The sequence below is a fragment of the Mastomys coucha genome, unplaced genomic scaffold (genome assembly GCF_008632895.1).
Source record: "Mastomys coucha isolate ucsf_1 unplaced genomic scaffold, UCSF_Mcou_1 pScaffold19, whole genome shotgun sequence".
Lineage (NCBI taxonomy): Eukaryota > Metazoa > Chordata > Mammalia > Rodentia > Muridae > Mastomys > Mastomys coucha.
Window position 1 is genome coordinate 11,270,835 of NW_022196901.1, and position 27,389 is coordinate 11,298,223.

The window sequence follows — 27,389 nt, forward strand, 5'->3', positions numbered from 1 at the left end:
CATGAGATAATAAATAGAAAGTGGTTAGCTTAACCCTACTAATAGTATACTGTTTTGGTGATAGGGAGGCTCAGTATTAGACTAATTGTAATTATCCACTAATAAATTTAATAAGTGACCCAACTAGAATTTGAAACTAGTCATATGAATGACCTGAACCTAAAGAGGGGCAATCAGAAGTGGTATGTGCCAGACTCTTACTCAATAGGATGAGTTTGTTCATATGCAGGAAACTCAATAGTGTCTGAGACCACAGGATCCATGACATCACAAGTTTAGCTTGTTGGGGATCACTTTTATACACAAATTACTTGTGTTGACAAAGGGTGGCTTTCAAAAAAAGATGGCAGCATGTGTGAAGTATCGTCATTGCCCATACTCCAATAATTTGAATTAGGGCCCCACACGTACTAGGAAAACACTCTATCAAAGAGCTATTTTCCTACCCCAGGCATGTGTTCAAAGGGCGTAGACAGCCTATGAAATGTGCACTTTTTCTTTCAATCCTTCTAAATTACATGATACAAAAGAGAACTCAATATCAGGACAGGTTTAGAATAGCATTTTATAACACTAGATATCTATCATGTATTTAAATAATTTCACAAATTACAGCATGTGAGTTATTTTAGAAAATGTCATTTTATAAAAAAATTTCACAAATTTGATGGGGGTTATAAAAATATTAACAGTTGACAATTAGCATTGAAAGGGGAAAGCTTTATGATTTAGAAAAAAGATAGCCTGGCAGACAGAAGAATGGCAGTATTAGTAACTTATTAAATTTAGGTAATCTATTATAGATTTAGAGACTTTTAAGTTATTTATACATGCATTGAAAGTGTTTTTAGATATGTGATCTTACTATGTTCATAGGATTGCCTTGAACTCTTAGCTTCTCATGTGGCTGGGGCATTAACATGGCGTAGAATGTCCCTATGTGTTCAAATATTTTCATAGGAAGTCCTTAGTTGGGGAACTGCTTGGTAAGGATTAGGAACTGAGTCTTTGTTGGCGTAGATGTGTCTTGTTGGAGGAGGGCTATAACTGGAGGTTGGCTCTGAGGTTCCAAAAGTTTACATCAGGTGTAGACTCTCTCTGCCTGCTGCCTGCCTATCATGATGAAAAGCTCTCAGCTATTGCTCCAGCACCATGACTGTGTGCTTCCTACTATTAAATAATGCAATAGCCCCCTGAAGCTGTTAGCAAGTCCTCAATTAAATATTCTTTTATAACAGTCTTCGTATAAAAGAAAAAAAATGTTTTATACTAGTTGTAGCACATGCCATTAAGCCCAGCAGTTGGGAGGCAGAGGCAGGTGGATGTCTGTGAGTTCTAGGGCAGCCTGGTGTACACAGCGAGTTCCAGAACAATCAAGGCTACATAGAGAAACCCTTCCTGGAATGTCCCCCTCCCCATAAAACAAAAGAGAGTTGTCTTGGTCATTCTGCCTTTTCACAGGAATAGACTAGGAACTAGGACAGCCTCGTATCTTTTGTAATTTATTATTGAGTATTTCTTATATATTCAGTTCTAGACTGACTTTGGTCATTACAATCTTGATCAGGAAATTCTAGCTACCTATGAGGCTGAAATAAATTTATTCTATCCTATAGAGAATGGTCAATCTACTTGAAACTAACACCTGAGTATTTACTATTTTGTCACCTTGGGCAATTCACCTGTGTATAAACAACTTTCTTAAGCTTTGTTGACTATAGTATGGAGACTATAATAGTCCTTCTTATGTTTATCCCAAGATTTATGTAAAACAATATGAGGACTTAAAATGTTTAGCATGCACTAAAAGACCAGTGAATATTAGCCAAGGTTTCAATAAAGAGGTACCAATACATTGTCAGAATAAAATAAAAGGAATGTATAATTTAAAGTAGGTGTAGGGTGTTTACTGTATTTACTGACAATTAAATTAATGGAAATATTTTCATATTGCTCTGTTTTATTACACATTTTCACTTCTAAACTTTTAAAAATGCTTTTATTAGTGGATATTAATTATGTACAATAATGGTTTTCATTATAACATTTCAACTTAGTGTATTCTGATCAAATTTATTGCCAAATTGTCATTTTCCTGTTCCTTTCCTTCTCTCCTGTTTACCTTTCTCTTTCCAGAGTGTCAGCCTTCTACCTCAAGGTTTTGTTTTTGTTTTGTTTTGTTTTGTTTTGTTTTGTTTTGTGGGGGGGGAGGTTGTGCAGGATTCGGTGACCTAATGAGTGTCATGTGGGTGGTTCACAAGAGGAGTGTGGGCAACTACAGAAGAAAATGAAATTTCTTCAGCAGCTATTAACTAGACTGCTATTAACATAGGCTGACTAGATCCTCAGGAAAGGCAAGATCCTCATGAGAGAAGAGAAACAAACAGAAGCACAGATCATGTCGGTCCATTCATTCTACCTACAAAATTTACAGGGAAAACAGTTCCGTAAAAATCCCCTTTACTTTCCAAAAAAGCTCTAGAGGGCAACTCAGAGTTGTGGTCAGTAATATATTGAAATTGAGATATTTTAGAAAAGGTCTATGCACTCTTTAAATAGTAAAATACATAATAGGAAAATGGGAGGAAATTTTTTTTAAAATGTATGTTTGGATTCGCTTTTATACACAAAAGTGGTAAAAGAAAAGAGCAATGGGAAACAGGTAATAGACAGTAGATCCTTCAGCACTGATTGCTCTTCCAAAGTTCCTGGGTTCGAGGACAACCATCTGCAGCTCCAGTTCCAGGGGAATCTAATACCCTCTTTTGGATTCTGTAGGCAATAGGTATGCAAGTAGTACACAGACATAAATGCAAGGAAAGCACTCATACACATAAAATTAAAAAATAAAATCCTTCAAAGAATTTCTCCTTCATTGCTAGATACTCCACAGGCCCTAAGGACCTATCAACCTAGCTTCTTTCTTTCCTTCCTACTCCCTCCCCCTCATTCTCTCTCCTCTTCCTTCTTCCTACCTCTTCTTTCCTTCTTCTTCTCTTTTCTTGCCCCCCCTTTTCTTTCTCCCTATCCCTGAACATTTCCCTTTCTCTTGTCTGTGCATGTGGGTGTAGCTATGCTGGAGGACCACGAGATCTGCCTTTGCTGGTGGAGGTGGAGAAAGGCCATCCTGCTACTGACTTTAATCTTGCCCTTTGGTTACCTCTGCTAAGGCAGCAGGCCACTCTCCATTAGGTCTCACATTCTGTTTCTCTAAAGAGGTATTAGTTCTTCTGGGTGTCCATCTCAGAAATACAGAGGCAACTATTCCTCAAAATATATTAGAAATACTGTCCTCTATCCTCTGACACATCAGAGCACCCTCCTGGTGTTGTAATAAAAGGAGAAGTCTGGACAATGATCTCACCAAAACGTGATACTCAGGAATTGGAGCACCCCCTGCTTCCTCCGTCCCTGAAGACTGTGCGATGCTGTGGGGGTATGTAGGAGAAAAGAGGTTAAGATGTCATTTAGGAATTAAAATAGCCCAACGGGTCTCAAGTGAAAGTCTTAGTGCATACATACTGACATATGAACATTTGTAACTGTGTACAAGTTCAAAAAGACCAGTATCTATCTGCATGTCAGGGATATGCAATGTGCCATGTCTATCCTTTAGATGGTTTAAGAGAAATCAACAGATACACCAGAGAACAGACATCTGAAACATTTATTTGGGATCCTTTTGCAGTGGTATGGGGCAGTTCTTCTGAGGAAAGCTCATCCTGAGCTCACTGGACAGGGCAATTTTCTGGCCTGAAAACCTGGATACTTTGTTTCTCTTGCTATTTCTTCTCCAGTCAAGGCCACACCCTTTCCTTACCTGCCCTCTTTTCTACCTGGGGCTCTGCCACCCCTGACTCCCTTTCTCTGCTCTTACTGTCTTTAAAATCCAGGGGAAACTGGGGACAGTGTTCATCCCCGAATCTCTCCAGTACTGCAAGCTCGCAGAGTAGGAGCTGGGGCTGATTTGCCAGAAGGGCTGCTCCGCTCTCTTCTTATGCTGCTTCCCCTTCCTCTTTTCCCAGATAGATATGTAAACACATGCATTTTCCTGTTCTAACGGGGCGAATTGGTGTTCTGCCTGTGCCTTGACTTAGCGATTGGGCTGAGCCTTGCTCCTCCCTTCCCTACTCGGATAGGAGCCACAAGGATCTGGAGCTCAGGCTTCCAAATTGCAGCTGGCCTCGGGCCAGGTGACCTTTGCTTTGTAAGTTTCCTTCTGGGAGGGGGGAGTGTGTGGAGGGGAGAGCTGGGATCTGTTGCTTGTTTGGGGGGGGGGAGGTTGGTTGAGGAAAGGAAGGGGCTGGAAGAGAGTAAAGGGCTGTTGTTAAACAGTTTCTTACCGTAAGAGGGAGTTCAGACCTAGATCTTTCCAGTTAATCACACAACAAACTTAGCTCATCGCAATAAAAGCAGCTCAGAAGCGACCGGCTTGCAACAGGATTCTTTCAGCCCGGCATCTCCTGCAGAGGGATCAGCCTGCTCGAACTGCAAGCATGATGTGGGGGACCAAACTTCTGCCGGTCCTGTTGCTGCAGCATGTCCTACTGCACCTCCTCCTGTTTCCTGTCGCCATCCCCTATGCAGGTAAGTTTACGTTTGCTTCATGGAGATTGTGGTTGCTTTAAGTCTCCTTCTGACCTTGCTCTTTCCTTCCAAGAAGCCCTCTACCCTATTTCCAGCATCCTTTCTTAATTCCATGTGTGGTGTGGAGCTTCCAAACCTCTCATTATGCTTTCTTTTGACATTCCTTTTCTGTTTGAAAAACATTTAAAATAATTAAAATCTCTCAGTGATACCCCCACCCCCCACCAGGCCCCACTTCATTTAGCCAAGCAGTCCAAAATTATGGGATAGGAATGAAGTGCTAGCACTGGCTGGAACTTTGCTGGTTTGGCCAAGTTTAAAAAACGAAGACAGACAGATTCTGAATTGAAGAGAGGAAAGTGATGGTCAATCTAACCAGGGACTCATGATTTCCCCAAAGGAGAATTTCCCATAAGTGTCCATCCAGTCAACCTTCAGGTCCAAATTTTGACATTATGCAGGTCTTCATTTGGAGGAGGCAGATCAATGCTCTGAGTACATGCATGTTATAAAAATGAAACAGAAAGCTTTCCTTCCAAGCTCCCTTTCTGGGGGCGGGGGTGGGGGTGAGGGGTGTAGGGATGATCGCTCTTGATGCTGCAGTGCAGGAAGGAACACTTACATATCTTGGATTGATGCAGCAGAATTGTCCCTCTGTCTTCCTCTGATCTGCAGATCGAGGAGGAGACTCTTGGACTTATTCAGATTTTCTGAGCATTTAGGGATCTCATCTACTGGTATAGGAAGTTATCTCTTATTATCAAGAGTCGAGGAAACATCTGTATTTAGTTGCATTATTATTGTAGTGGCTGGCCTGGCTTGCTAGCCTGAGAAGGCAGTGAACTTTAGGGTAGGCACAGGGAAATAAAGACTGTAATAAATGCACAGCTAGCAGATAGGTGACCTTTTAAAACTGGGAAAACAAAGAAACAGCCTCCCAATTTGAGATAAGTTAACTATGACATTTATCACACCTCTGATCTAATATCTGATGCAATACAAGAAGTAGCTAGTGCTAACAAAATATATTCAACACACCTGTTTTTTCCCGCACTGGGAAGCGATTCCTTGTGGAATAAAAGATACTTTGGAAAGGGTCCTTTGAAACTGTGTAGGCAATGATTCTTGGACAAGTGGAAAAGAACTTAAAGATGTATCACATTAAGGTTGATCTTTAAGGCATTGCTTATTTATGGGTGTTAGTGTAAGTTTTAATCTTGGTCCAGTTTGCTGGTTTCCCTTTTCAAAGATTAAAGTGTTATTACATTGAAGTATGGTTACCTGAGCTAAGCTGAGCTAATGTAAGATTTCAGTTCAGAAAACCCAAACAGTAGATCGACCATAGACAATGTCTATTTGTTTTTTGGCGTGCGTTACACAGTTTTGGCAGGAGATATACATTTGTAATTATATTTCACTTTGGCTAATGTTGAAATGACTACGTTTCCTGAGTGTAGAGAGAATGGCCTGAGAGTATGCTGGCAGGCCAGGGGAGGCCCATTGGGAATTACAGATATATGTTATGAATAATTTCTGAAATGGATAATGCTAAAATTGTCATCAAAAGAGGGACCACGTTTGCTGTGTTTGCAACCTTGTTTTAACAGTTTCCTTGTTTTAAATAACTTTCATAAAGGAAGCAGGTAGCTTTCTTAGAATATGTAATGAGAGTTTGTTCTTTGAATTTTTGTTTAATATTGAACAGTTTGTTGCTACTTCATATTCTTCATATAGTAAAAGAATGCTCTATTATGCTGACAGGCAGCAGTCATGAATAGAAGCCATTAATCATATAAATACATTATTAAGTTTTTTGAGAAATATTTGATGGGGATGATCCCAACAGTTTTGATAGTTGATCTACTTCATACTATTCCTCTTTATTCACTCACACTAAGAGTACTCTAAACAAATATTAAATACTCTGCTAAAGAAAATGGAACATGAAATGACTACCTGATGTATAAGTCATGAGGGATGCAAAGTTGAACAAATGGTAGAGCAACCTGTACATAGCGCTAAAAGATACGCTGTAAAATAAAATTTCCTAGTTCTGGTGAGACCTGCAATTTTTGATTTATTTGACACACAAAAATTGAGGTTTGAATGTCTTAATTTTATCTTTGGTACTGAACTTAATTAGTTCAATTAATTAAGGAAATGAACTGAAAGTTCTAAATGCTAAGTGGATGAAATATTTAATTTTTTCCCTTATACCAAAGCCAGCAACACTGCAGCCATCATAAGCATACCTTTGAAAACTCATTTGACTAAGTGATAATAAGTAACCAACATTATCAAACAGCAAAACAAAACAAAATTTTGGTGTTAGAAAATGTCCATTACAGCATATTCGAGAGTTTAAAAGTTTAGTGTTTAAGCCACAAAAGGGCTAAGAGGTATGTGGTGCCCACGTCAAGTATGAGAAGATGAGTCACAGCATGAATGGCACCTTAGTCAGGAAACTACAAGTTGCCTGAAATGCAGATGTAAGAAAGTGTAAGAGATGCTCCAAGAAGACCTACAGATAGCAAGTGAAGGTTACATTTTAGGACCATTGTACTGGGTCCCTAGTGGCAGTAGAGCCTGTGGTTAGACAAGTGAGATGGGAGAAAATGGTAGCACTGAATGTCATGCTAAACCAAGTGGTCTCTGTAGTGGATACTGGAGGCAGCAGCTGACTATCTTGCAGAAACAGGACGCTCAAAGTTCCACTATAGTGTGGTTGCTTTAATTGCTGTATGAAAGAGAGTTACAGGCAGAGAAGAAGAGAGGAGACAGAACAGGATGGGGCATCTACAATAAAGAAAAGGAAATAGAAAAGGGGAAGATCTCAAAGCTCAGCATGATCAATTGATTCTACGTAACTCCCAGAGAGAGTATGTGGCTTCTTAACTACCCGGTACTTGATCTGAATCTGCCAAAGTCTCCTCTGTCTCACTGTCTTCATTTACCATGAGTTTAGCTTCTCCCAAAAGGGGGCGTGATTTACTGTCTAAGACTGAGGTCTGAATCCTAAATAATAACACTGGAAACTGGAGAGCATCTTTTAGGGATCCTTGTCTTTAGGAGTTAAAAATCTCCAGCCACAAACCATTGCCTCCGCCCACCAATTACTCGTAGACTTTCATCTTAACATCTTGCCCGTTCAAACTGTTAATCACTAATCATGTGGGTAGTTTTTTCAGTTATGGGGAACCAGATTCCTGCTCTTTCCACACCGTGCAAATCCTTGCTTTGCATGACTTTCCTTTGAAGTCCATCGGTGTTCCACACAGAAGAAAATATATGAGGTACTGAGAGAAGCAAGTGTGAGGCCCAGGGACCAGTGGGAGAAATGTGTCTGTCTTCAGCCACCTTGATAGGCTTGACCCTGTTTTCTGTTTATAGCTTTTCACCAGAATCTTGATGGTTTCAGTTCTAAAATAGAGACTTCAGGTTCTTCAAGAAACATACCTCAGAATATTTTCCTAAGCTGGGAGAAGAAAAAGGAACATAATTTAAAATATGGGAAAGCTAGACAAATTTGCAGTACTCTCTTAACCTTTGATTTTATTTTAATATTCTTGTTTATAAACTTTAACTAACAAACATATTAAAAATAGTAGACACAAATCTGACCAAAACATATTTCTGATGTTTTTTTTTCTGCAAATTAAGCTTAATCTCTTAATTCTTTGCAGTAAAACAAGCATCAGTTGATACTGGCTGAAGAAATCTATTTCCAGCAAAGGAATCTTTTTCAGATGCTGATTTTGAATGACTTCTATTTTAATTTTTTCTTTTATTGAAGAAGTAATTACTTTTATAGATACATGAATTAACTGATGTATAGGCTCTTTGAACATCATATTTTTGAGTCATTAGTTACTGATCTAGTATACAGGACTAGATTACAAGGGGAAGCTCCATAGTGTGGAGCGATTCTTAGTATCTGGTTGTGAATGGTCCATATTAGCACCAAAGTGCTGGCCTTTCTACTTACTATGCAATAAAGGGAGATTAGGGATTTCTTTATTTTTCTGAATGCTTTTTGATCTTTAGTCATGGAACACTTACTAGCAAGCAAGAGTAGCTTGTTTTATGAGGCAAAACCATACATTAACACATTTCAATAGGACAACTGAGGACCTGTGAAACTAATCAGAGCCAAGAACTGCAGAGGCCTCTTTCCTACAGAACAGTCTTCACGCTCACATTTATGGCTTTGACCAGAGGCCCTGTTTTTGAATGATAATTACTTAAATGTCTTAGGAACTTAATGTTTATCATTAGTAATTTTCAAATTACATTTATGTTCTCATTTCACACTTAGACACATACAAAAACACATTGTACATAAGACTAATGCCATATTCTTAACTGGCAGAATGGCAGAATTCATCTATCTATCTATCTATCTATCTATCTATCTATGTATATATACATATATGTGTGTATTATATGTTTATTCATACATATGTGTATGGATTTTATATATACCTATATTGTATAGATACTATGTTATATCTATACAACATGCATATATATACAATCCATTAATGTATTAGTATTACATATGTAATATATATACACACACACATATATATATGTATATATATGCACATACATATAGTCAATTTTGGATAAAGTTGTTTTAAATAGATTTTTCTCAATGTATGCTCCTATCACAGAAAATATTCAAATTTATAAGAAATTGAATTGTTTTCATATTGTGGAATATTTAGGAGTGCCAAGGAAGTAGTGAGATAAGGTCAGAGAAAAAGAAACTCATGACAAAATTTATATTCCTCTTTAACAAGATTCTGTGACAGAAATGCCAATCTTCAAAATAGCATGCTTTCCTCTGTTGTAAGAATGACAGTTCCATCAGAAGTTAAGTGATGAAACTTTAAAAATAATACCAAAACTCTAAGAAAAGTCCATTTTATTTCAATTGCTAATTGTGCATTCAATATTTACTTAAGATTATAGTTCAAATAACTCCTACTTAATTTAACTTTTCTTTTATAAATTGAACAATTGATATCATGAGATTTCATGTAATTAAACAAAGTCATTTGGCAAGTCAGTATAAATGACATTTTATGCTGACTTTCAATGTTATGCAACAATGTGGGCCCCATACTCTTTAAATAATTCCCTACCAATAACATTTAATGACATATTATGAAATATTAACAACACACCTGAATAAGATTAAATAACATAAATAACATAGATTTGTTGGTTTAATTTATACATCAAGGGTTTTTTTAAACATAATCTTTTACAGCATAACAGTTGTTATCTTATAGGCCAAGGAAAAGCATGGCTATAGGGATTAGTACCAGGCTTTTGGAAACTATGTTCTGGAGTTTTGCAAAGAATTAGGAATTTAGAGAATTGTGTGTTTTCTCTTATTTATTGTGGACTTCAGGGTTGGATAGACATTAATGAGTCACATCTGCATGCTTAGTAAACTAACTGGAGCCAGTGATTGCTGGCAATCAGAGTACGATGCCATTCTCGGTACTTACTTCACGTTGGTAGCCATGTTTCCCACTTTTCTGCACAGAGAGCTTCCTTCTCTTTTCTTGACACATTTCACCACATTTAAAGACCAGGAATGCATTTCCTGCTGTGGCATACAATCTTCTTTTCAACTGATAGCTCTGAAGAAAATCTTCAGGAAATGTTTATAAATCACATTTCCACATACATTCTTAGCAATTCTTAGATAAAAGATGACACTGCAAGTGGCTCTAAGTGCTAGCTCCAAAGCTGGGTCTCTGCCTCTCCAACCTGAACTCTTTGGAGTGGTTAATTAATTTCTTCCTATGTCTTTAGTTACCTCCAGTTGAAAATGAATGTATTAAACTACCATTGCGATAAAGGCCATTATACAAACTGACATATAGATGTGTGTGGCTCCATACTTGTTACACAATAGATGAATTGGTCTAATAGATGAATGATCATTAGTACTTTGAATAATATTACATTGGGGTGCCTTTTAGGACATTGAGAATAAAGGAACATGTTCTTGTTACTTTCAAATTATGCATAAATTGAAAAACTTTGGGCTTGTTGCTTTTATTTTGTGGTTTTATAGTCCGTTTCATGATATCTAGAGGTCTTGTCCATTCATGAAGAAAATGGTATTACCACACTAAAGTATGAAGCTTTACATACATTTGATTTACAATGTTTAGCCAGATCTCAAAACAAAAAGTTTCATGAAACTGAAAATTTGTGTCCTAAACACTGAATATATTTTTGTACAAAAAAAAAAGAGGAGAGGCACTAAAATGTGCATAATGTGATACATTTAAAGAGCAAGACAGAAGAACTTGTCCAATGAAGAGCTTTCAGTGACGAGTTTCTCACTTGTCTTTGGATAGAGTTACCTAGTTAGCACTGTAACTTACATAAGAAGCCGCTGTGGGGGAATGAACAGTTTAATTACAAAGCAGCACACGCTATGCTTCTGGCACTGATCTTGATTCTATGTTGTCTGGAGAACATAATTTCTTTAGGGTGATCCTTGTCCTAATTTTAAAATAATTATTCATTAGGGTTATTTATTCTTTGAGGGTGAACCTTGTCCTAATTATTCAATATATCCTTCATTTGAAAAGACATAGATTAATGAATTTACAAAGCAACTGTCTGTCTTTACGTAATTGTAATGCTCATCTCTCTTGCTCTTAAACATCCTCACTCATGCCTACCCTCACCTCCTGCTGAGGTATGTTGTGTTGCCCTATGCCTTATAAAATCATTATTTGAAGATGTTCCTTAAGGAATTTTCTCTTCTGTAATCATTAAAAATATTTCTTCCACATTGAATTCTTTAATTTTTGTATTGGTAGAAGGACAGAAGAAAAGAAGAAATACACTTCATGAATTCAAAAAGTCAGCCAAAACTACTCTTACCAAGGAAGACCCATTACTGAAGATTAAAACCAAAAGAGTGAACTCTGCAGATGAATGTGCCAACAGGTGCATCAGGAACAGGGGTTTTCCATTCACTTGCAAGTAAGCCTTTTCATTGTATTTATTGAATAATTTTCAAAAAAATTACATATGTAATAGTCATATTTTCTCTTCTTTTTTGGTAGTCTACACAATCAGTCCTTTAGAATAAATTTGAGTCTAGCTTTAACTCATTAGAACAGAGACAGAACTCTCAGCTGATGGAAACATTGAATGTGTATAGGAGGCTCTGAAAACTGTCTTCCAAAATACACAGTTACTTTGGTTATGGATTTTGAATAATTAACACTGAACTAAAATCAAATAGGATTGACTTTTATCATCATCATCATCATCATCATCATCATTATGATTATTGTAAAATATTGTGTCTCTTGTTTCCTTCTGTAGCAGAGCAGTGCAAGTATTTTCTGGGTAGGAACTGGGCAGCAGCCAAAAGCTACTGCAGCTTACATCATCTCTGTAGGGATTTCAATAAAAAGTGTTGAGAGAATTATATAAAAACCTAGAGTGACTGGTGTCAGCAGCAGAGACTGCTTCAAAGAAGTTAGAGCACAGTGATGCGAAAGACTTTCTGGGAAGTGATGGAGTCATTGAGAAGCTCCAAAGGCTTCAGGAAGTGAAGTTCTTACCATTTGATGGCTTCCCCTTATTACCTTGTCGTTGATCTCAGAGGAGAAAGCTTTCAAGTTTGAAAGAGCAAGGTGAAAATTTCATCCTGGTATTCTTCCAAATAGCCATAAGAATATGTTTCCTGAAAAAGGTATGGTGGTGAGTGCTATAATGCCAAACACAGTAAGCAAATCAGTATGAGTTCAAAATTAGCCTGGGCTACAAAACCACACACACACACACACACACACACACACACACACACACACACACTATCCTTCGAAAACATATTTATTCTTGGTTTATTTTCTATTTTCTTTTGTCCCTTAAAAAATAACACTGTGTAGCTGGGTACTGGAGAGATGATTTTGTGGTTAAGAGTAGTTGAGGTTTATGCAGAGACATGATTTGGTTCCCACCTCAGGGACATCACCATCACCTGAAACGTGTCTGAGGTCCTCTTCTGGCCTGCAGAGGCATCTGTGCCATACTCTTACATATACTCTTGTGATTAATAAATACATTGCTAGCAAAAGATTATGTGGCTGAGATGTAACCCAGTGTTGGGTGCTTTTTTAGAATGCATGAGGCCCTTGATTTTATTCATGCTATTAAAAAATGAGCCTTTTGTAACAATTTTATCAATGTTCAATTTTTGCATGTTCTACTTTCACAGTGGCTTTTTATGAGAATATAGAGTTCAGTGATTTCATGGGAAGAGACTCCCATCTAGTCTTCCCTGTCTCAAAGAAATGAGGATTATGTGTCTGTAGGGAAGGGCATGGTCACAGAAGGTCTTCAGCCTCTTAGGCAGAAGAAAGACTATCTCTTTTCTATTTTTAAATCCAAACTGCCCCTCTCAGGATGACATTTCCTGGCAACGGTAGGGGAATTGGATTTGTAAGCTTATCCCTAGGATAATTGTGTTTCATTCTGACTTTTGCATTAACGGCCTTGAGATTGGCGAAAATAAAGCAAGAAAGATTAGTCTCAATCAGCATCGGAGCTGTGTAAATTTATGGAGAGGTTCTGTTGGCAACTGGGTTCAAGTGAGACTTCCCTCCTCTGGCTTGAAGGGTAAAGAAAGAGCAATAGGATAAGTACGGTTCATAGTGGACTTGTAAAGCTGAGCTTGAAAATTAGGGTAAGGTAAATTTAGAGAAAAACTGAATGCAGGGAATGGCATGGTCCTACACACTTCACATAGAAGTATAAATAATTTGGAAAAATATCTTTTTCTTGAAAGACTATGCTCTTATAATGTGAGGAAAGTAAAAAACTCCTTTTGTCATTGAAATTACTTAAAAAACGTAAAGTACTTTGGGGCATTTATCAGTTTGTTTTGGAAAATATGTTTAGCTGACTAAAAGTAAGTATATTAGCTACAGGGATGGTGGGGACAAGTATGTTGACATTTTCCATAAGAACATATATTAAAAGCATATTCTTTAATAATAATAGCTTTTGAAATGAAATGAAATATATATTCAGATAAAGTTATTTAGGGAACATTAACTTAGGGAACATAGCATCCTTACAGTTGAATTCCCATTCTCTTTATTAACTTTCACATTCTATGACTTACCAAACAAGGGTATTATATGTGACAGTTTCCAAGCATTTCATTTCCAATTTTTCTTTCCTAAGACACTCTCTGGTGGTGGCGATTTGCCTAATAATTTTTTTCTTGAAAATTTCTTTTATGTTTACAATGTATCTTGGTTTTATTGAGTTCCAGGGCTTCCAACTCTTCTCAGTGTCCCCAGCCATCTTCCTGCCAAATTCATTTCATTAAAAAAATAGATACCCACTGAGGTCAATTAATGGTACTTATCTATGTGCATGGCTTTTAAGTATGGTCATTCTACCAGTGACCACACTCCTAAAAAGAAAATGAACATTTCTCCCGTATCAGCCATCAACTGGCCATGGTGCCTCAAGTAAGGGTACATCATCAGTAGCCTGTTATCATTCCTTGCTGGACTTGTCATCTGGCTTGGTCTTGTGTAGGCAGAAGAAAGAGCTGCTGAGAATTGCTGTGTGGACAAGCCAGGTTGTGTCTGGGGACAGCATTTCACATTCCTCCTCCTCAGCTTTCTCCTCTTACTTTCCCCTTTCTATTCTATGATATTTCTTGAGCCTCATGAGGAAGATGGCTGGGTTCCTACAGTTCCTTTTTCTCTATCCTTTTGAATCTGCATGGATCACTACCAACTTCACTAAAAAGCTTCTCTGGCTGAGAGTGAGAGCACCATAGAGCTATCTGTGTCCGGAGCCTGGATACTCATCCTAATGCATTTTAAGGAATACCATTTCAGTTATTTTGTTTGAAGGACAGAGGGTAGGATCTAAGGCCTTACCCATGCTAGAAAATCTCTCCCATTGTCCCATATTCCTAGCCATTTTACATTTTGTTTTGAGACAGTGTCTTGCAAAGTTGTTCACGTCTGTCTTGAACTTACTCTGTAGCCTATGTAAGCCTATGTAAGCCTATGTAATGTATTCAAGTACATTTCTCCAATATTAGCATCCTCATAGCTGGAATTACAGGACTATATCACCAGATCAAGAAGATATGTCATTTTAGAATATATCTGTACACCTAAAAACTTTGGAAGCTACTTATGGTAACTCAAATAAATCATTTGCATATAAATACAAACAAAACTTCCAACTAACTGGAAGCTTTTAAAAAATAATAAAAGCCTTCAGAAATAATCAAGGTGGTTGTTGTTGTATGTAATAATTTACCTATTAAAACCTTTATTTTTTCATAAGTCACTGAGATTAATGTTAATACTTCCCACAGAGTACTGATCTATTTTCTAATCTGTACTTACAAAACCTTTGCTTTGTCTTTCTTCTTTGTTCCTTCAAAATAGGAAACACACACACACACACACACACACACACACATACACACACACCTCACTGTATTTCCATATGTAATAATGTTACATTCTATATGTCTTCTTGGGAAACCATGTGTTTATTTAAAAAAAACTGTTAAATTGTTGTCTTCCTTCTTTTCATTCAGTTGTCTTTTTCAGGGCCTTTGTTTTTGATAAGTCAAGAAAACGATGCTACTGGTATCCTTTCAATAGTATGTCAAGTGGAGTGAAGAAAGGGTTCGGTCATGAATTTGACCTGTATGAAAACAAAGGTAACTGCTTTCTTCTTAAGCATTCAATAAAGAAATGAAGGATAAAATATACTTGGCACTCCTTGCCACATATGTCTTCCCTGTGGATGTTTTGGTCAGATTCTGATTTGTGCCACAGTCAATCATTGAATAAGATTAAGGAAAGTAGATCTCTGACAATATGATGACTGTCAGTGCACAATATAGAGAAAGGCTTAAGTTAGATCCCTCTCCCTCATCAGCTTGTCTTTTCTGTATATTCTTCCCATTTTAACATGCCACTTAGGCTATTAAATCAGGGTACATCATAATGTGGCAAACTGTAGCATTAAGATAGTGTTTTAAGTTATAATGCCTTGGTGTAGCTCATATCATAATGGTGGTTGACAACAAAGCATAGAGATTTGGGGAAAGTAAATTAAATTCATATAAACATGCTTAAAAACTGGTTTGAATGAGGAATTGGGATTATTTGCTAATTTATCAATTATGTGGTATCATATTATATATGAATGACCTGGTATATGAAGTATATATTGCTTAAAAGCAAAAATATATTAATGAGTTAATTATAGAATATTACATATACATTTTACAAATTAAATATTTCACCATGTGAAATAGCAATTATGAATTGAACTTCTGATAATAATCCTTTCCTACTTATTTTGTTACAAGAACCTATTGTGTCCCAGTAATTTAGAATATAGATGCCAAATATAGACATCTTTAAGTCAATTGCATGGATGTTGAAATAGAAGCTAATAGTAGAAAATAGAACAATTTTATAAATCTGAACAATTCCACACATATGAAGTCTTATTAGTGGTCAATCATGAGTCCTTTTTTATTCAGTCCTCTTGTAGTCGGCGACCTGCATATCCTATTGTCTGATATCTAATATTCCCCTGTTTAGAATTCAGCTACTTTAAAAACTGGGCTGTTAGTAAAAATATGGGGAATAATAATTAATCCAATGTAGTTAATCTACACACACACACACACACACACACACACACACACACACACAGGGGGAGAGAGCGATAGAGACAGAGAGAGAGAGGAAGAGAGAGACAGAGAGAAAGACAGAGACAGAGAGAGACAGAGACAGAGAGACAGAGGCAGAGAGAGGCAGACAGAGACAGAGAGACAGAGATACATAGAGAAACAGAGAGACAGAGAGAGACAGAGAGAAACACACAGACAGAGAATAAAGGAACAAAAGACAAGACAAACCCACACAATTTTACTGAGCTAGATAAGACAAATCAGCCTTATTTTTTATTTCAGAGTTTAAAATAGATTTTGAAAGTAACTTAAGTTTTGTTTTTAATATTTTCTTGGGTTTATTTATTCAATCAAGTCACCATGCCTTACCCACGTCAATACATAACTTAATCCAAATTAAGGATGAAGAATAATCTGAAGTTAGATTATATCATGTATTCAAAATAAGAATTTATGTCTGTTTGATGTGTTTGTTTTGTATTATTCAGAAATGTGTTATGTTAAAAATACTAGGAGAAGCTTTAAGCCAGAACTTTCAGTTTTATTGGAAAGTGTTTATATGACTTAATGACTTACAGGCTTAAGTAGATTCTTATTTTTCTTCTCTAGTAAGTACAGCATGTGTTTCACATAGTTCTAACATTTTCTCTGTTATTCAATAGACTACATTAGAAACTGCATCATTGGTAAAGGAGGCAGCTATAAAGGGACAGTATCCATCACTAAGAGTGGCATCAAGTGCCAGCCTTGGAATTCCATGATCCCCCATGAACACAGGTAAGAATAACATGAAGAAAAGAGGGCCAACCATACCTGACTGCATGTGAACAGGCACTTATTTGTCCTCTGGCATAGCACTACCCCATTACCACTTAGCCAACACTGCTGAATTACAGAATTCCAACACTTTCATGAATTCAGAATTGATTAGTACAAGCAGATTTTTAAAAATTATTATTTATATCTGCCCTAACATTTTTTAACCTCGATTTGTAGATGTTATTGGAAATGATTCTTTTGCCTTTCAGATGGTACTATTTATGACTTCACAGGGAAGTGATAGACCTGTGATATCACAAAGGATGTTTTTAAACCTTGGTAGAGCTCAGCTTTGGCTGCATGTTAAAATGGCCCAATGCAAATCCTGGAAGGGCCTACTACCCAAGATGCAAAGCGACCAATGAAGTGCGCACCTCCAGAGTAGGGGTTGGGACAAGGCTCCAGGATATCTGGGTCTCCTTGATTCCTTCTAAAGTACCAGTAAAGCTGACACCCCACTAGTCCAAGCTCTTTTAACCCAGGTTGACTAGCTGCCTCATCTTTATTCTTACTGTTGCCTAAAGTCTTGAGAAACACTTTTTTCTTGGACACTAGAAAAAATAGTATTTGAAGGTAAACACAGATAACATTCATGGGCTTATGAGATTTCAAACATCATGGACAAAATCATGAACATTTTGTAAACACTAGAGAACTAAATGTGTCCATGGTCTCCAGATCGACTTCACTAATAATTTTAGTAAAAACTCAAATACTTTAAAACAGCTTTACATGGTTAGAAACTTCACTAGAAAGTTTAGTTTACCATGTTCAAGGATGGAGTAGATAGTTAACTGGACTATTTCATACATTCCTTAAACAAATAGCACAGTGGATTGCTGTATGTTCTTAGTCCTGGGTCATACAGTGATGGTAAGGGGCATTACCAGAGTACAAGCCTGGAGTTTCACACATCCAGTGTGTGTAGCAACCTTTCTGCATGAGATCGTGCCTCTATCCACAACATATATGCTGTGATATTGTTTGTGATAGAAAAAGATGATCCTCGTTCCTTTCTACTTTTGAAAAGCATATGTTTGCAAAATGATTAATGTAGATTGATTTTAGCAAGCAGATACGAATTGACCAACTGACTCCTGTGTAAGGAAGAAGTTACGTTGTTCCATGCTGTGATGAAGCCTCTGGCCTTTGCCATATGGACCGTAGCTAGTGACTGTCCAAGTTGACGAGTTGTGTAGTATTTCAGTAACAGGAAACAGCATGCTTCCAAGTTATTATAACAGCTATAAAGCAATCTCAGAAGCATGGAATTGCATCTAGCTTACAAAGCAAATAAGACAACTAGTTTTGTTCTCCCTTAGGGGTATGCATACTGAAGAAAACCCACCGCTTTCATAGGTATACCTAAGTTTTCATAAATAAAGAAATACCACCAAAATGAATCCTCCCTTAGAGCAGAAGAGTGTGCAGGACTCCCCAGCAGAGGTTTTATTTCAACCCAAGTCCTCTACTAGATTATTAGTGAATGTGAAATAAATCTCCCTGGGAACTAGCTTTCCTATCCAATCAGGTCTTTTGCCAAGGAACATTTTCTTGTAATTTAGAAGTATACAGTGGAGGGTATCTTGTATAGTATTCAAATCCTTTTTTTAATTTAATGAGATATTTAATTTTTCATCAATTAGCAGTTATATTGGAAAAGCTTCATAATACCTTGGCTCTTAAATTAGGTGCTAACTAAAGATTAATTTTATGGGTAGTGGAAAAAGAAACATGTTTTTGTCTAGCAGAGTGATTTATTGTTGACTTTCTAAATAGAAATATTTTATAAATGGCTTAATGGAAAGATGATGATAGATGTTGAAATTATTATAAAGCTTAACAGAAAAATCAGGTGACCCGATATCTGCATCTATATCCTTCACTGGCCTCCTAGCATTCATTAGTGAAGCAGATGATAGACTAGATCAGGTTTCCTATGAACACCATTTATTTTAAAAGAGAAAGAAAATGGGGGGGTGGAAGCACCCAGAAGATCTAGTTTATGGTTTAGAATATATTTGGGTATAACCCAGTTTTAAATATTTTTATTCACTTATCTCTCTTAAACTTTGCTAACAGCAAGGACAGAGATAAAAATAGCATCCGTGTGAGTAACAGCTCAGTACAGGCCCCATAGCCTGGCACATTTGTGTAACACATTCTCAAAACATTTGTCTAATGAGCACCTAAGTGGAAGAGTGAGCAAGGCTTCATACCCTGGCCGAGCATGAGATGCTGAAGATAATCAGACTGAACACCTTGCATGTAAACGAAAGGCAGCTGGTTTGAGGGAAAGGCCAAAAACACCAAATAAAGAAACGAGAAGCTCTTGAGCTGCTTTTTCCTAAGGAGGGATTTGATGTGAACTGATTCATAATTAGGAAAGCAACCAGATCTCCTCTCTTCATTTTCTGATTTCACCTCCAGTGAGAATTTATTTATTTTTCTTCTTTTGGTTATCTTTAGTTTAAATTGCTATTTTTATTCTCTGATTCTTTCTACTTATATATTTCTTAAAAAACAAAACAAAAGAAAAAAAAGGGACAAAAAGACTACAGCATTGCTTTTTCACAACATTTTAATTTTTTTTTTCTGCTCTAAGCCTCACATGTAAATCCCACCGCCTGCCCCCACTCTCTCTGGAACTCTAGATAGTGAATGAGAATATATTAAACATGATCTTAGTTGGTATTTTATTATATTTTTATTTTACTGGGCAATTTTATTTTATGATTTGAAAGTTTTTTCCTTTTATTGAAAAATAGACATATATTCTCACACATTATGTTCTGATTATGTTTTCCCCTTCCTCTCAGTTCCTTCTCTTCTCCCCTTCCATCCAGCTCCATGACCTATCTGTCTCTCATTGAAAAACAAACAGACTACTATGAGATAATAATAAAAATAACAAAATAAAATATAATAAGACAAACAAAAATTATCACATCGCAGTTGGACAGGGAAAACAAACTTAAGGAACAGAGCCCAAAAGAAGGCACACAAATCAGGGGCCTACTTGTATGTACATTTGGAAATTCCATAAAACACTAAATTGAAAATGCATATGGGGAGGTCTAGCACATGCAGCCACAGACTCTGAAATCAGTAGTGTCTTAAATAAAATATGGGTAATAAATAGTTGTCTGGGGAACTTCATTGTCATACCAGCTAGGTGATGTGTACATATGATACAATGATTACTAATAACCAACATTACTACTACTTTCTTCGAATATATTGTTACTAGAGAATTTTTTTAAATAAGCTTGATTGATGAGTTACTTCATCAATATACAAAGCAAATGACAGATTAATTTCTGCTAGAGAAGTATTCTGTTATAAATTTATTATAACATTTGGAGAAGTGCCAAAATGAAGTAAAATATATTTCAGGCAATAATACAAACACAAGATATATACACAAAATTATAGAATGATGAGCTATTGTAAAAAAGACAAATGACTCATTTTTTGAAAATCAATTCTTGTTATACCTTTCAAAATTATCATTATCCTTAATTACATTATAGCTTCTGTCAGTCACATAACCTAATGCTTTATTTCTATGTCTTCTTCTTAAAATGCTGGTGAAGTAAGAATATAAAAACTTAATTGAAATATACTTTGCAATTGCTTAATTCTTTCAACACTAGTATGGTTCCTTGCACATGTTTAGTAATATTGTAGAATTGACTATTTAATTTTGATCACTGATTTATGTGTTCAGGAAGTCTGAATCTGGTGCCCCTTAGTGCTCAGACAAAAGCTTTCCCTTGCAAAATGTTGCTTGGAATATGATGTCACTATTCATTCTGTGGTTTAACATCACTAGTTTTTTAAAAAAAAATTTCTTATTTTCCTTTTATATTAATATATAATAATTGTAAGTGTTGCATGCGATATTTTGATTCATGCATATGACCAGCTCAAGATAATTAGCATTTCCATTTCTCAAATAGAATGTCACTGGAAAGAAAACACATTTCAATTATATTTACTGAGAGGTTTTTAATCTTTGTATTTACACAGAATTTTGATGCCAATAAAAGTAGAAACAGCTTTTAGCGAAAGCCCAATAAAGCATTTATTATATGATTGGCTTGAATAGTTTTACTTGTATTGCCTATTGAGGAATGCTCTTCTCTGATGTTTTGTAGCAGAGCCATATAGGATCTGATATTGCAAACGTCACAAAGATAAAAGGCTTTCTTTCCACCTTTCCTCTTGGTGGAGGATACTTCTGGGTCACAGCATAATATTAGATCTTCAGTTATTTTAGGTGTATTTTTTAAGTTGATCTCAATACAACCAATGACATACACTTGTGGGCTAAAATTGAGAACACCAAATCTTGATCTCAACCATCATTATCAAAAGTTTTTGAAGAAAACAAGCCATTGTTTCTTTGTTATGACAATGACAATGGGTAGGGCATGCTTAAATATAGTTAGTATAGTTGACATTTGTCAAGTGACACCTACTCATCATTTCCTATACCTTCTCAAAATATCCATATGAAGTCTAAGTTGGTACAAGTTCAGGGTTTTCTTAGTGAGTTAATGCTTTGGGGCAGTTAAATTATGTGCTGCGATCTCACAATTTGTATTGGGAAAGAACTGAGAGTGGTTTTCAGGCTGATTTTGACCCTGTTTCACCCCTACCTCCCATATGACACAGGGTTTCTCTGTATAGCCCTGGATGTCCTGGAATTCATTCCTTAGACTAGGCTGGCCTCGAACTCAGAAATCCACCTGCCTCTGACTCCCAGTTGCTGGGATTAAAGGCATGTGCCTCCACTGCCCGGCTGACCTTGGGTCTTTTATTCATTCTTTATCATTAATCTTTTTCTCAGTTGTGAAGAAACAAAATTCCGTATGGCAGAGAGAGAGAGAGACAGAGAGAGAGAGAGAGAGAGAGAGAGAGAGAGAGAGAGAGAGAGAGAGTAAGGGGGGTCCTCATAAGGAAAGCAGTTTACAAGCAGAAAATGGCCCTGGATCATCAGGATAAGGATGAGGTCTGGCAAGCCAACTGCAGAGATGGCTCAGTGTTTTCTAGGCAGCCTTTGGGTCTGAGCATGTGTTGATTGTGATTGGATTGTTGAACTAGTACTTTATAAAACACAATTGTATTTCTGGATATTTGGGCTTCAGAGGCTAGTAATTATTAATTTAACTTGGGATACAGAAGTTCTCACTGAGCTAATGCTTTGGAGGGGTTAAATTATGTGCTGGGGTAAATTAAAATAAAATTCAAGTATTTTAAGAATATTGGATAATCAAACTACAACTACATGAGATAGAAGAGTTTCTCTACTTTTGGGGAAAAGCAGCTAGTATAATTAATAGGTCAACACTAAAGTTGCATGCTCTTATACTGTGATGATTATCATTTTAAAACTAGCTTTTTGCCTTCGAGCTATCGCGGTAAAGACCTACAGGAAAACTACTGTCGAAATCCTCGAGGGGAAGAAGGGGGACCCTGGTGTTTCACAAGCAATCCAGAGGTACGCTACGAAGTCTGTGACATTCCTCAGTGTTCAGAAGGTAAATGAACCTGAATATCGCATGGGGTGCTACCCCGATGTGTAGAGCTGTAACGCATATTAAAGGCTAACAACTGTGAATCAGTTACAATGACTACGCTGTTCATTCAAGTGCAAGTATGGTTAGTGTTCTCACACAGTGTGTCACAAATATGTGGTCAGCAGATTCGTGTAAGATTATAGAGCCAGTTACCAATGTGAATTTCACTAGCAGCTGGGGCGTGTTTCTGGGAAGAGAACTATAGGCCTTTACCTGTTCACTTAAGCATGACTACCTCTAATTCTCTAATCATAGACCACCAGGGAGGACCTGGAGTCTAGGTCAACCTTTTGGGGTCACATATAAGAGATCTTGCATATCATATATTTACATCACAGTTCATAACTGTAGAAAACTACAGTTATAAACTTCAATAATTTTATGGATTTGAATCACTACAACATGAGGAACCACTGACCTAGATAAAATAAGACCTTTATTAGTCATTTTGGTGCTATTCATACACCATCTGCCTCTGAAGAAATGGGATTAAAACAGCTCTGATGTGTCACAGCCCAGGTTATATAGATTCAAGAGACAATATGCCAGGCTTCATTGAAACTGTGTGATTTTGGTGAAATGTGACTGAAACCAAGTGTAAGACATGACTGGAGTACAGTACCATTCAAAATGGTATCTGAGGAGATGAAGGCTTGGATCCTAAAGTGCCTTGAGGGCCAGCACCTGAGCCATATTCTCATCTCTTACACAGGGTTTTCAGTGTCAAACAGTTTTATATTTGCTTTTGCATTGGAAAACTGAAAGACCAGCAAGATGGTAGAGTGACCATTTTGGCATTGTATACAGTTTTATTTTTCTCAGTTATTTGGCTGTAGAATAAGCTGGGTTTTTCAGTTCTGTCGAAACTCCTATGATTTCCCAAATCTAGCTGAAGCACAGATGAAATCATTTTCAGATTTCTTAGGATGCTGAAGTCCTTGGGGAAGGGAAGAGGCTTCTGGACTCTATGCAGTTTCACAGTAGGATATCGTACCTGTTTATTACACAAGTGTTTTCTATATCCTCCATGAATATCCATTTCATATCATGTTTCTATTTATCCCCTAACAAGTAAAGGCATTGTTAGCTAATTGTCATGGAGAAGGTGAATATGTTTGTCATTGGTTAAGTTAAAATCCTTGACCTCATGTGCTGCAGACACTTTGTCTCTGTAATTTCTTACTCTCCATTCCATGTCATATTCTGTTCCCTCCAACATCTTTATTGTTTTCTTTTCTTTTAAAAATAATAAACTTATTTGTGATAACATTATGAATAAGTCTGTTTTGTATGAATAAGCCTGTAATTCGTATTTGTCTCAAAATTACACATGAAGAAAATAAGTCCCTACTTTTAGGAAAATCTCTACAATCATGATTTTCTGAGACTGAGAATCATTGACAAGTTTGTTTATTCATTTTGTTTGGTCTTAGAAAGTATTTTTGAGGGCAGGCAGTTTTTAAAAACTATATAGCCTAACTTTTGTATTACCTTCACAGTTTTTAATGGGTTGTGATTTTCAATGCCCCTCCTGTTTTATGAGATACATTGACATTTATTCCCAGAGGTAATGTTAAAAAATGTTCTAGGAAAGAAGTGTTTTAAAACACTCCCATTTTTAGTCATCCTTAATAGAATGTATTTCTTTAAAATCCTTAATAATTTGAGGTCATGACACATCTTGTAGAAGAGAACATTGTTCATTAGTATGAAAGATATGTAATACTGTTAGTCACCCTGTCACTATAGGTTGCACATAGTTCTGACAACAGGAGAATAAACCTTTAGAAGAAGTGAATGGTCACCTACCCCATGGGCTAATCACATTCCAGGCATCATGAGTTGAACAGTGGAGTTTTAAATTTGAACTAAAATGAGCCAGGCTTTGTACATATTTTAATGATGGGAATTCAAAATAAACAGCATTGTCAATACACCTATGAACAATAGAGCTATCGATAAAAGGGATATTATGAGGCATAAACCAATATACATATGACGTGAATAGAATTAGGAGAAAGAACATAAAACCCATTGCTTAGACAATATGATGAGTTGGCTGTCTCTATTACTCAGTTTAATTTATTAATTATTAAGCAGTAAGTTGAAAGATTATCTCATTATGAATGACTTAGTAATTACCAAATAGCTTTATATCTTTGAAATAATTAAGTAAAATCCCATGTTGAAATTTTGTTTTGTATTTTTAAAAGAGGGACTTCTCAGGCCTCTCAGAAGACTTCTTCATTTTCTTCACCAGCAACAATGGTCTTGCCTTCTAAAACATAACATTATTTTCAAATATTCCTCTGTACTTTTTTTTTTTTTTACAATTTTTACCTAGATTTTAAAGCTTGAGAAAATCTACTTTCCAAAAAATTATTACTTCATATACTTAGAAGGTTAGAATAGATCACAAAGGCCATGGGCCAACAACATCAGTACGTTCTAGGACCCCGGGCCAATAGCATCAGTACGTTCTAGGACCCCGGGCCAATAGCATCAGTACGTTCTAGGACCTTATCACTGATAACCTAGCCCAAAGCTGCTTAACAAGGATTTGACTTTTAAAGGTGAATTTTATGCACATTAAATATGGAGGCACATTGATCTACTACATTTGTTCTGGAAAGTAGCCATGTTATGTGGTCATTACTTTCATGTATGTAGCAATTTTTTCCTAATGCTATTAAAAATCTAAGTCTGAAAATATTTTATAATAATTCCCATAGAAATGCTTCCCAGAAAATAATTATATTCAATTTTATTAGCAGATATATTATTACAAACTGCAGAAACCAGTTATGAGTAGTACATTACAATGTAATTTGGACATTGGGGAGGCTTATGTATTATGTGAAACTAAACTTAGGTAATCTACATTTTTTACTAAATTCAAAGGAGCAAGCAACAATAATAAATGCTGCACCATTTTCATTGAAAACATCAAACCTCACTTCCCCTTAAATAAAAGATTTGTTCCATTCATATGGAAAGCTGCTCTGCGATGAGGCATAACCCATGTGGAGCTTTTCAATGTGGAAACAACCACGATTAGCCTGAACACCTTTCTTCAGCTCTCACAACACCCTCATTTACAGTTCAGGTGCCTCTTGATTGTATACTGGGCAATTGTCACACCACAGGAAAGGAACTGAACTAGTCCCTTGTCTTACTTCACAAATTATCCTATATGAGAAGAAAGGAGATGAACCAGTCCAATGCAGGGATCATAGATTCCAGACAGTGAATAGTTAATGTCCTGTGACATTATAAAAGTAAACATTTCAAAAGAAAACATCATTCTCGTGTCACATACCAAAACATTCCCAATATTTATTAGGCCAGAATCCAGTGGATAAATTAATTATAACATTAATATCTTTCCTCACTTCAGAGAAAGTTAGATGATCAGTGCTCACAAGATACAAATGATGTGTGTGGGGAAGTTGGCCGGATTCGTAGGCGAGCCAAGCAATGATTTATTCCGCAGGATGCTTGCTGTGCTACAAATCAACCTTCTGTTTGAGAAATCTCATTTGCAGCTAGTTGATGTGACTCTGTTCTCAGTGTGACTTGAGACCAGCCAGAGGTGAACAATTAATTCACCCAAAGAATCATCAGTATGATCCTGCATAATTAGATCAGCTTATACATTTTTAAAAGAGTGGGTTCGCGGAGTTCAGTAGCAGGTCATCTTCTGTCCTAAGGTAGGTAAGAATGTTAGCTTGCCCACCTACTCAGCATGAACGTTTACTAACAGAATGGAGATGTAATTATGTATATGTAGAAGCTTGTGTTATTTAAGCTGTAGCAGACCAATTGTTTGGTCTCTTAAGTATATCAACTCTTAATGGACTGTAGTAATATAATACATACTCAGTTGAAGTCATAAGGTCTTGTTTGTGTTCAGAAGGCAAGTTGACAGAAAAATACTATTCTATTCATGATATAGACATTGAAATCTTGCACAGTAGTTCATGAGAGAACATTCTGTAATTGTTGATCTTATATGTCCTATCTTGATGTATTTTAAAATAGTTATCAGAAATTAGGCAGTATTCTGTCCTTATGCTAAATCTGTATGGCATTAACTTAAACATATTTAAATTACATGATATATTCCATAGGTATTACTTTATACAGCTATTTATGGGCGTAAGATCCCAATTTAAAATTAGAATGGTATGTACAGCTGTATGATTTTTAAAATAATGAATTCATTTATTGTTTTTAAACAGGGCAGTGGTCTTGATTTTACTACTAGAAACAATTAACATAGCATACTTTAATTTTATTAGTTGAATGCATGACCTGCAATGGTGAGAGCTACAGAGGTCCCATGGATCACACAGAATCAGGCAAGACTTGTCAGCGCTGGGATCAACAGACACCACACCGGCACAAATTCTTGCCAGAAAGGTAACATCTCACCAGATCTTGCTTCCATAGGTCTCTTCTTTACAAACTGTTGTTCATTCTGTAGCAAACCTCCACAGAAAATCTCCTTCTGCGCTTTCCTTATGGGACACAGACAGATAATGTGGAATTAGCCTTAATATTCTGGCTTCTGCCATGGCTGCTGGAGGCTTTGGGTTTGCAGACAATAATCTTAGGGTGATAGGATTTGTGGGCAGACATTTGAGAACAGTAGCTTC

The 27,389-nt window shown here is 36.5% G+C and overlaps 1 protein-coding gene across 5 annotated transcripts in view; it reads left to right on the forward strand.

Moving 5' to 3' along the window:
- Positions 1-3,999: 3,999 nt before the first annotated feature.
- Hgf (hepatocyte growth factor) overlaps positions 4,000-27,389 on the forward strand; it is an 84,894-nt gene continuing 61,504 nt past the window's right edge. Inside the window, exons 1-7 of one of the 5 annotated variants that reach the window (XM_031380033.1) lie at positions 4,000-4,207; positions 4,417-4,587; positions 11,442-11,607; positions 15,228-15,340; positions 16,990-17,104; positions 22,550-22,692; positions 27,033-27,153. In XM_031380033.1, the coding sequence (XP_031235893.1) occupies positions 4,497-4,587; positions 11,442-11,607; positions 15,228-15,340; positions 16,990-17,104; positions 22,550-22,692; positions 27,033-27,153 (749 nt within the window). In that variant the 5' untranslated portion in view covers positions 4,000-4,207; positions 4,417-4,496. Of the gene's footprint in view, positions 4,208-4,280; positions 4,588-11,441; positions 11,608-15,227; positions 15,341-16,989; positions 17,105-22,549; positions 22,693-27,032; positions 27,154-27,389 lie in introns of those variants that run through there. The other 4 variants (XM_031380034.1, XM_031380037.1, XM_031380035.1 and 1 more) reach the window with 4 other exon arrangements.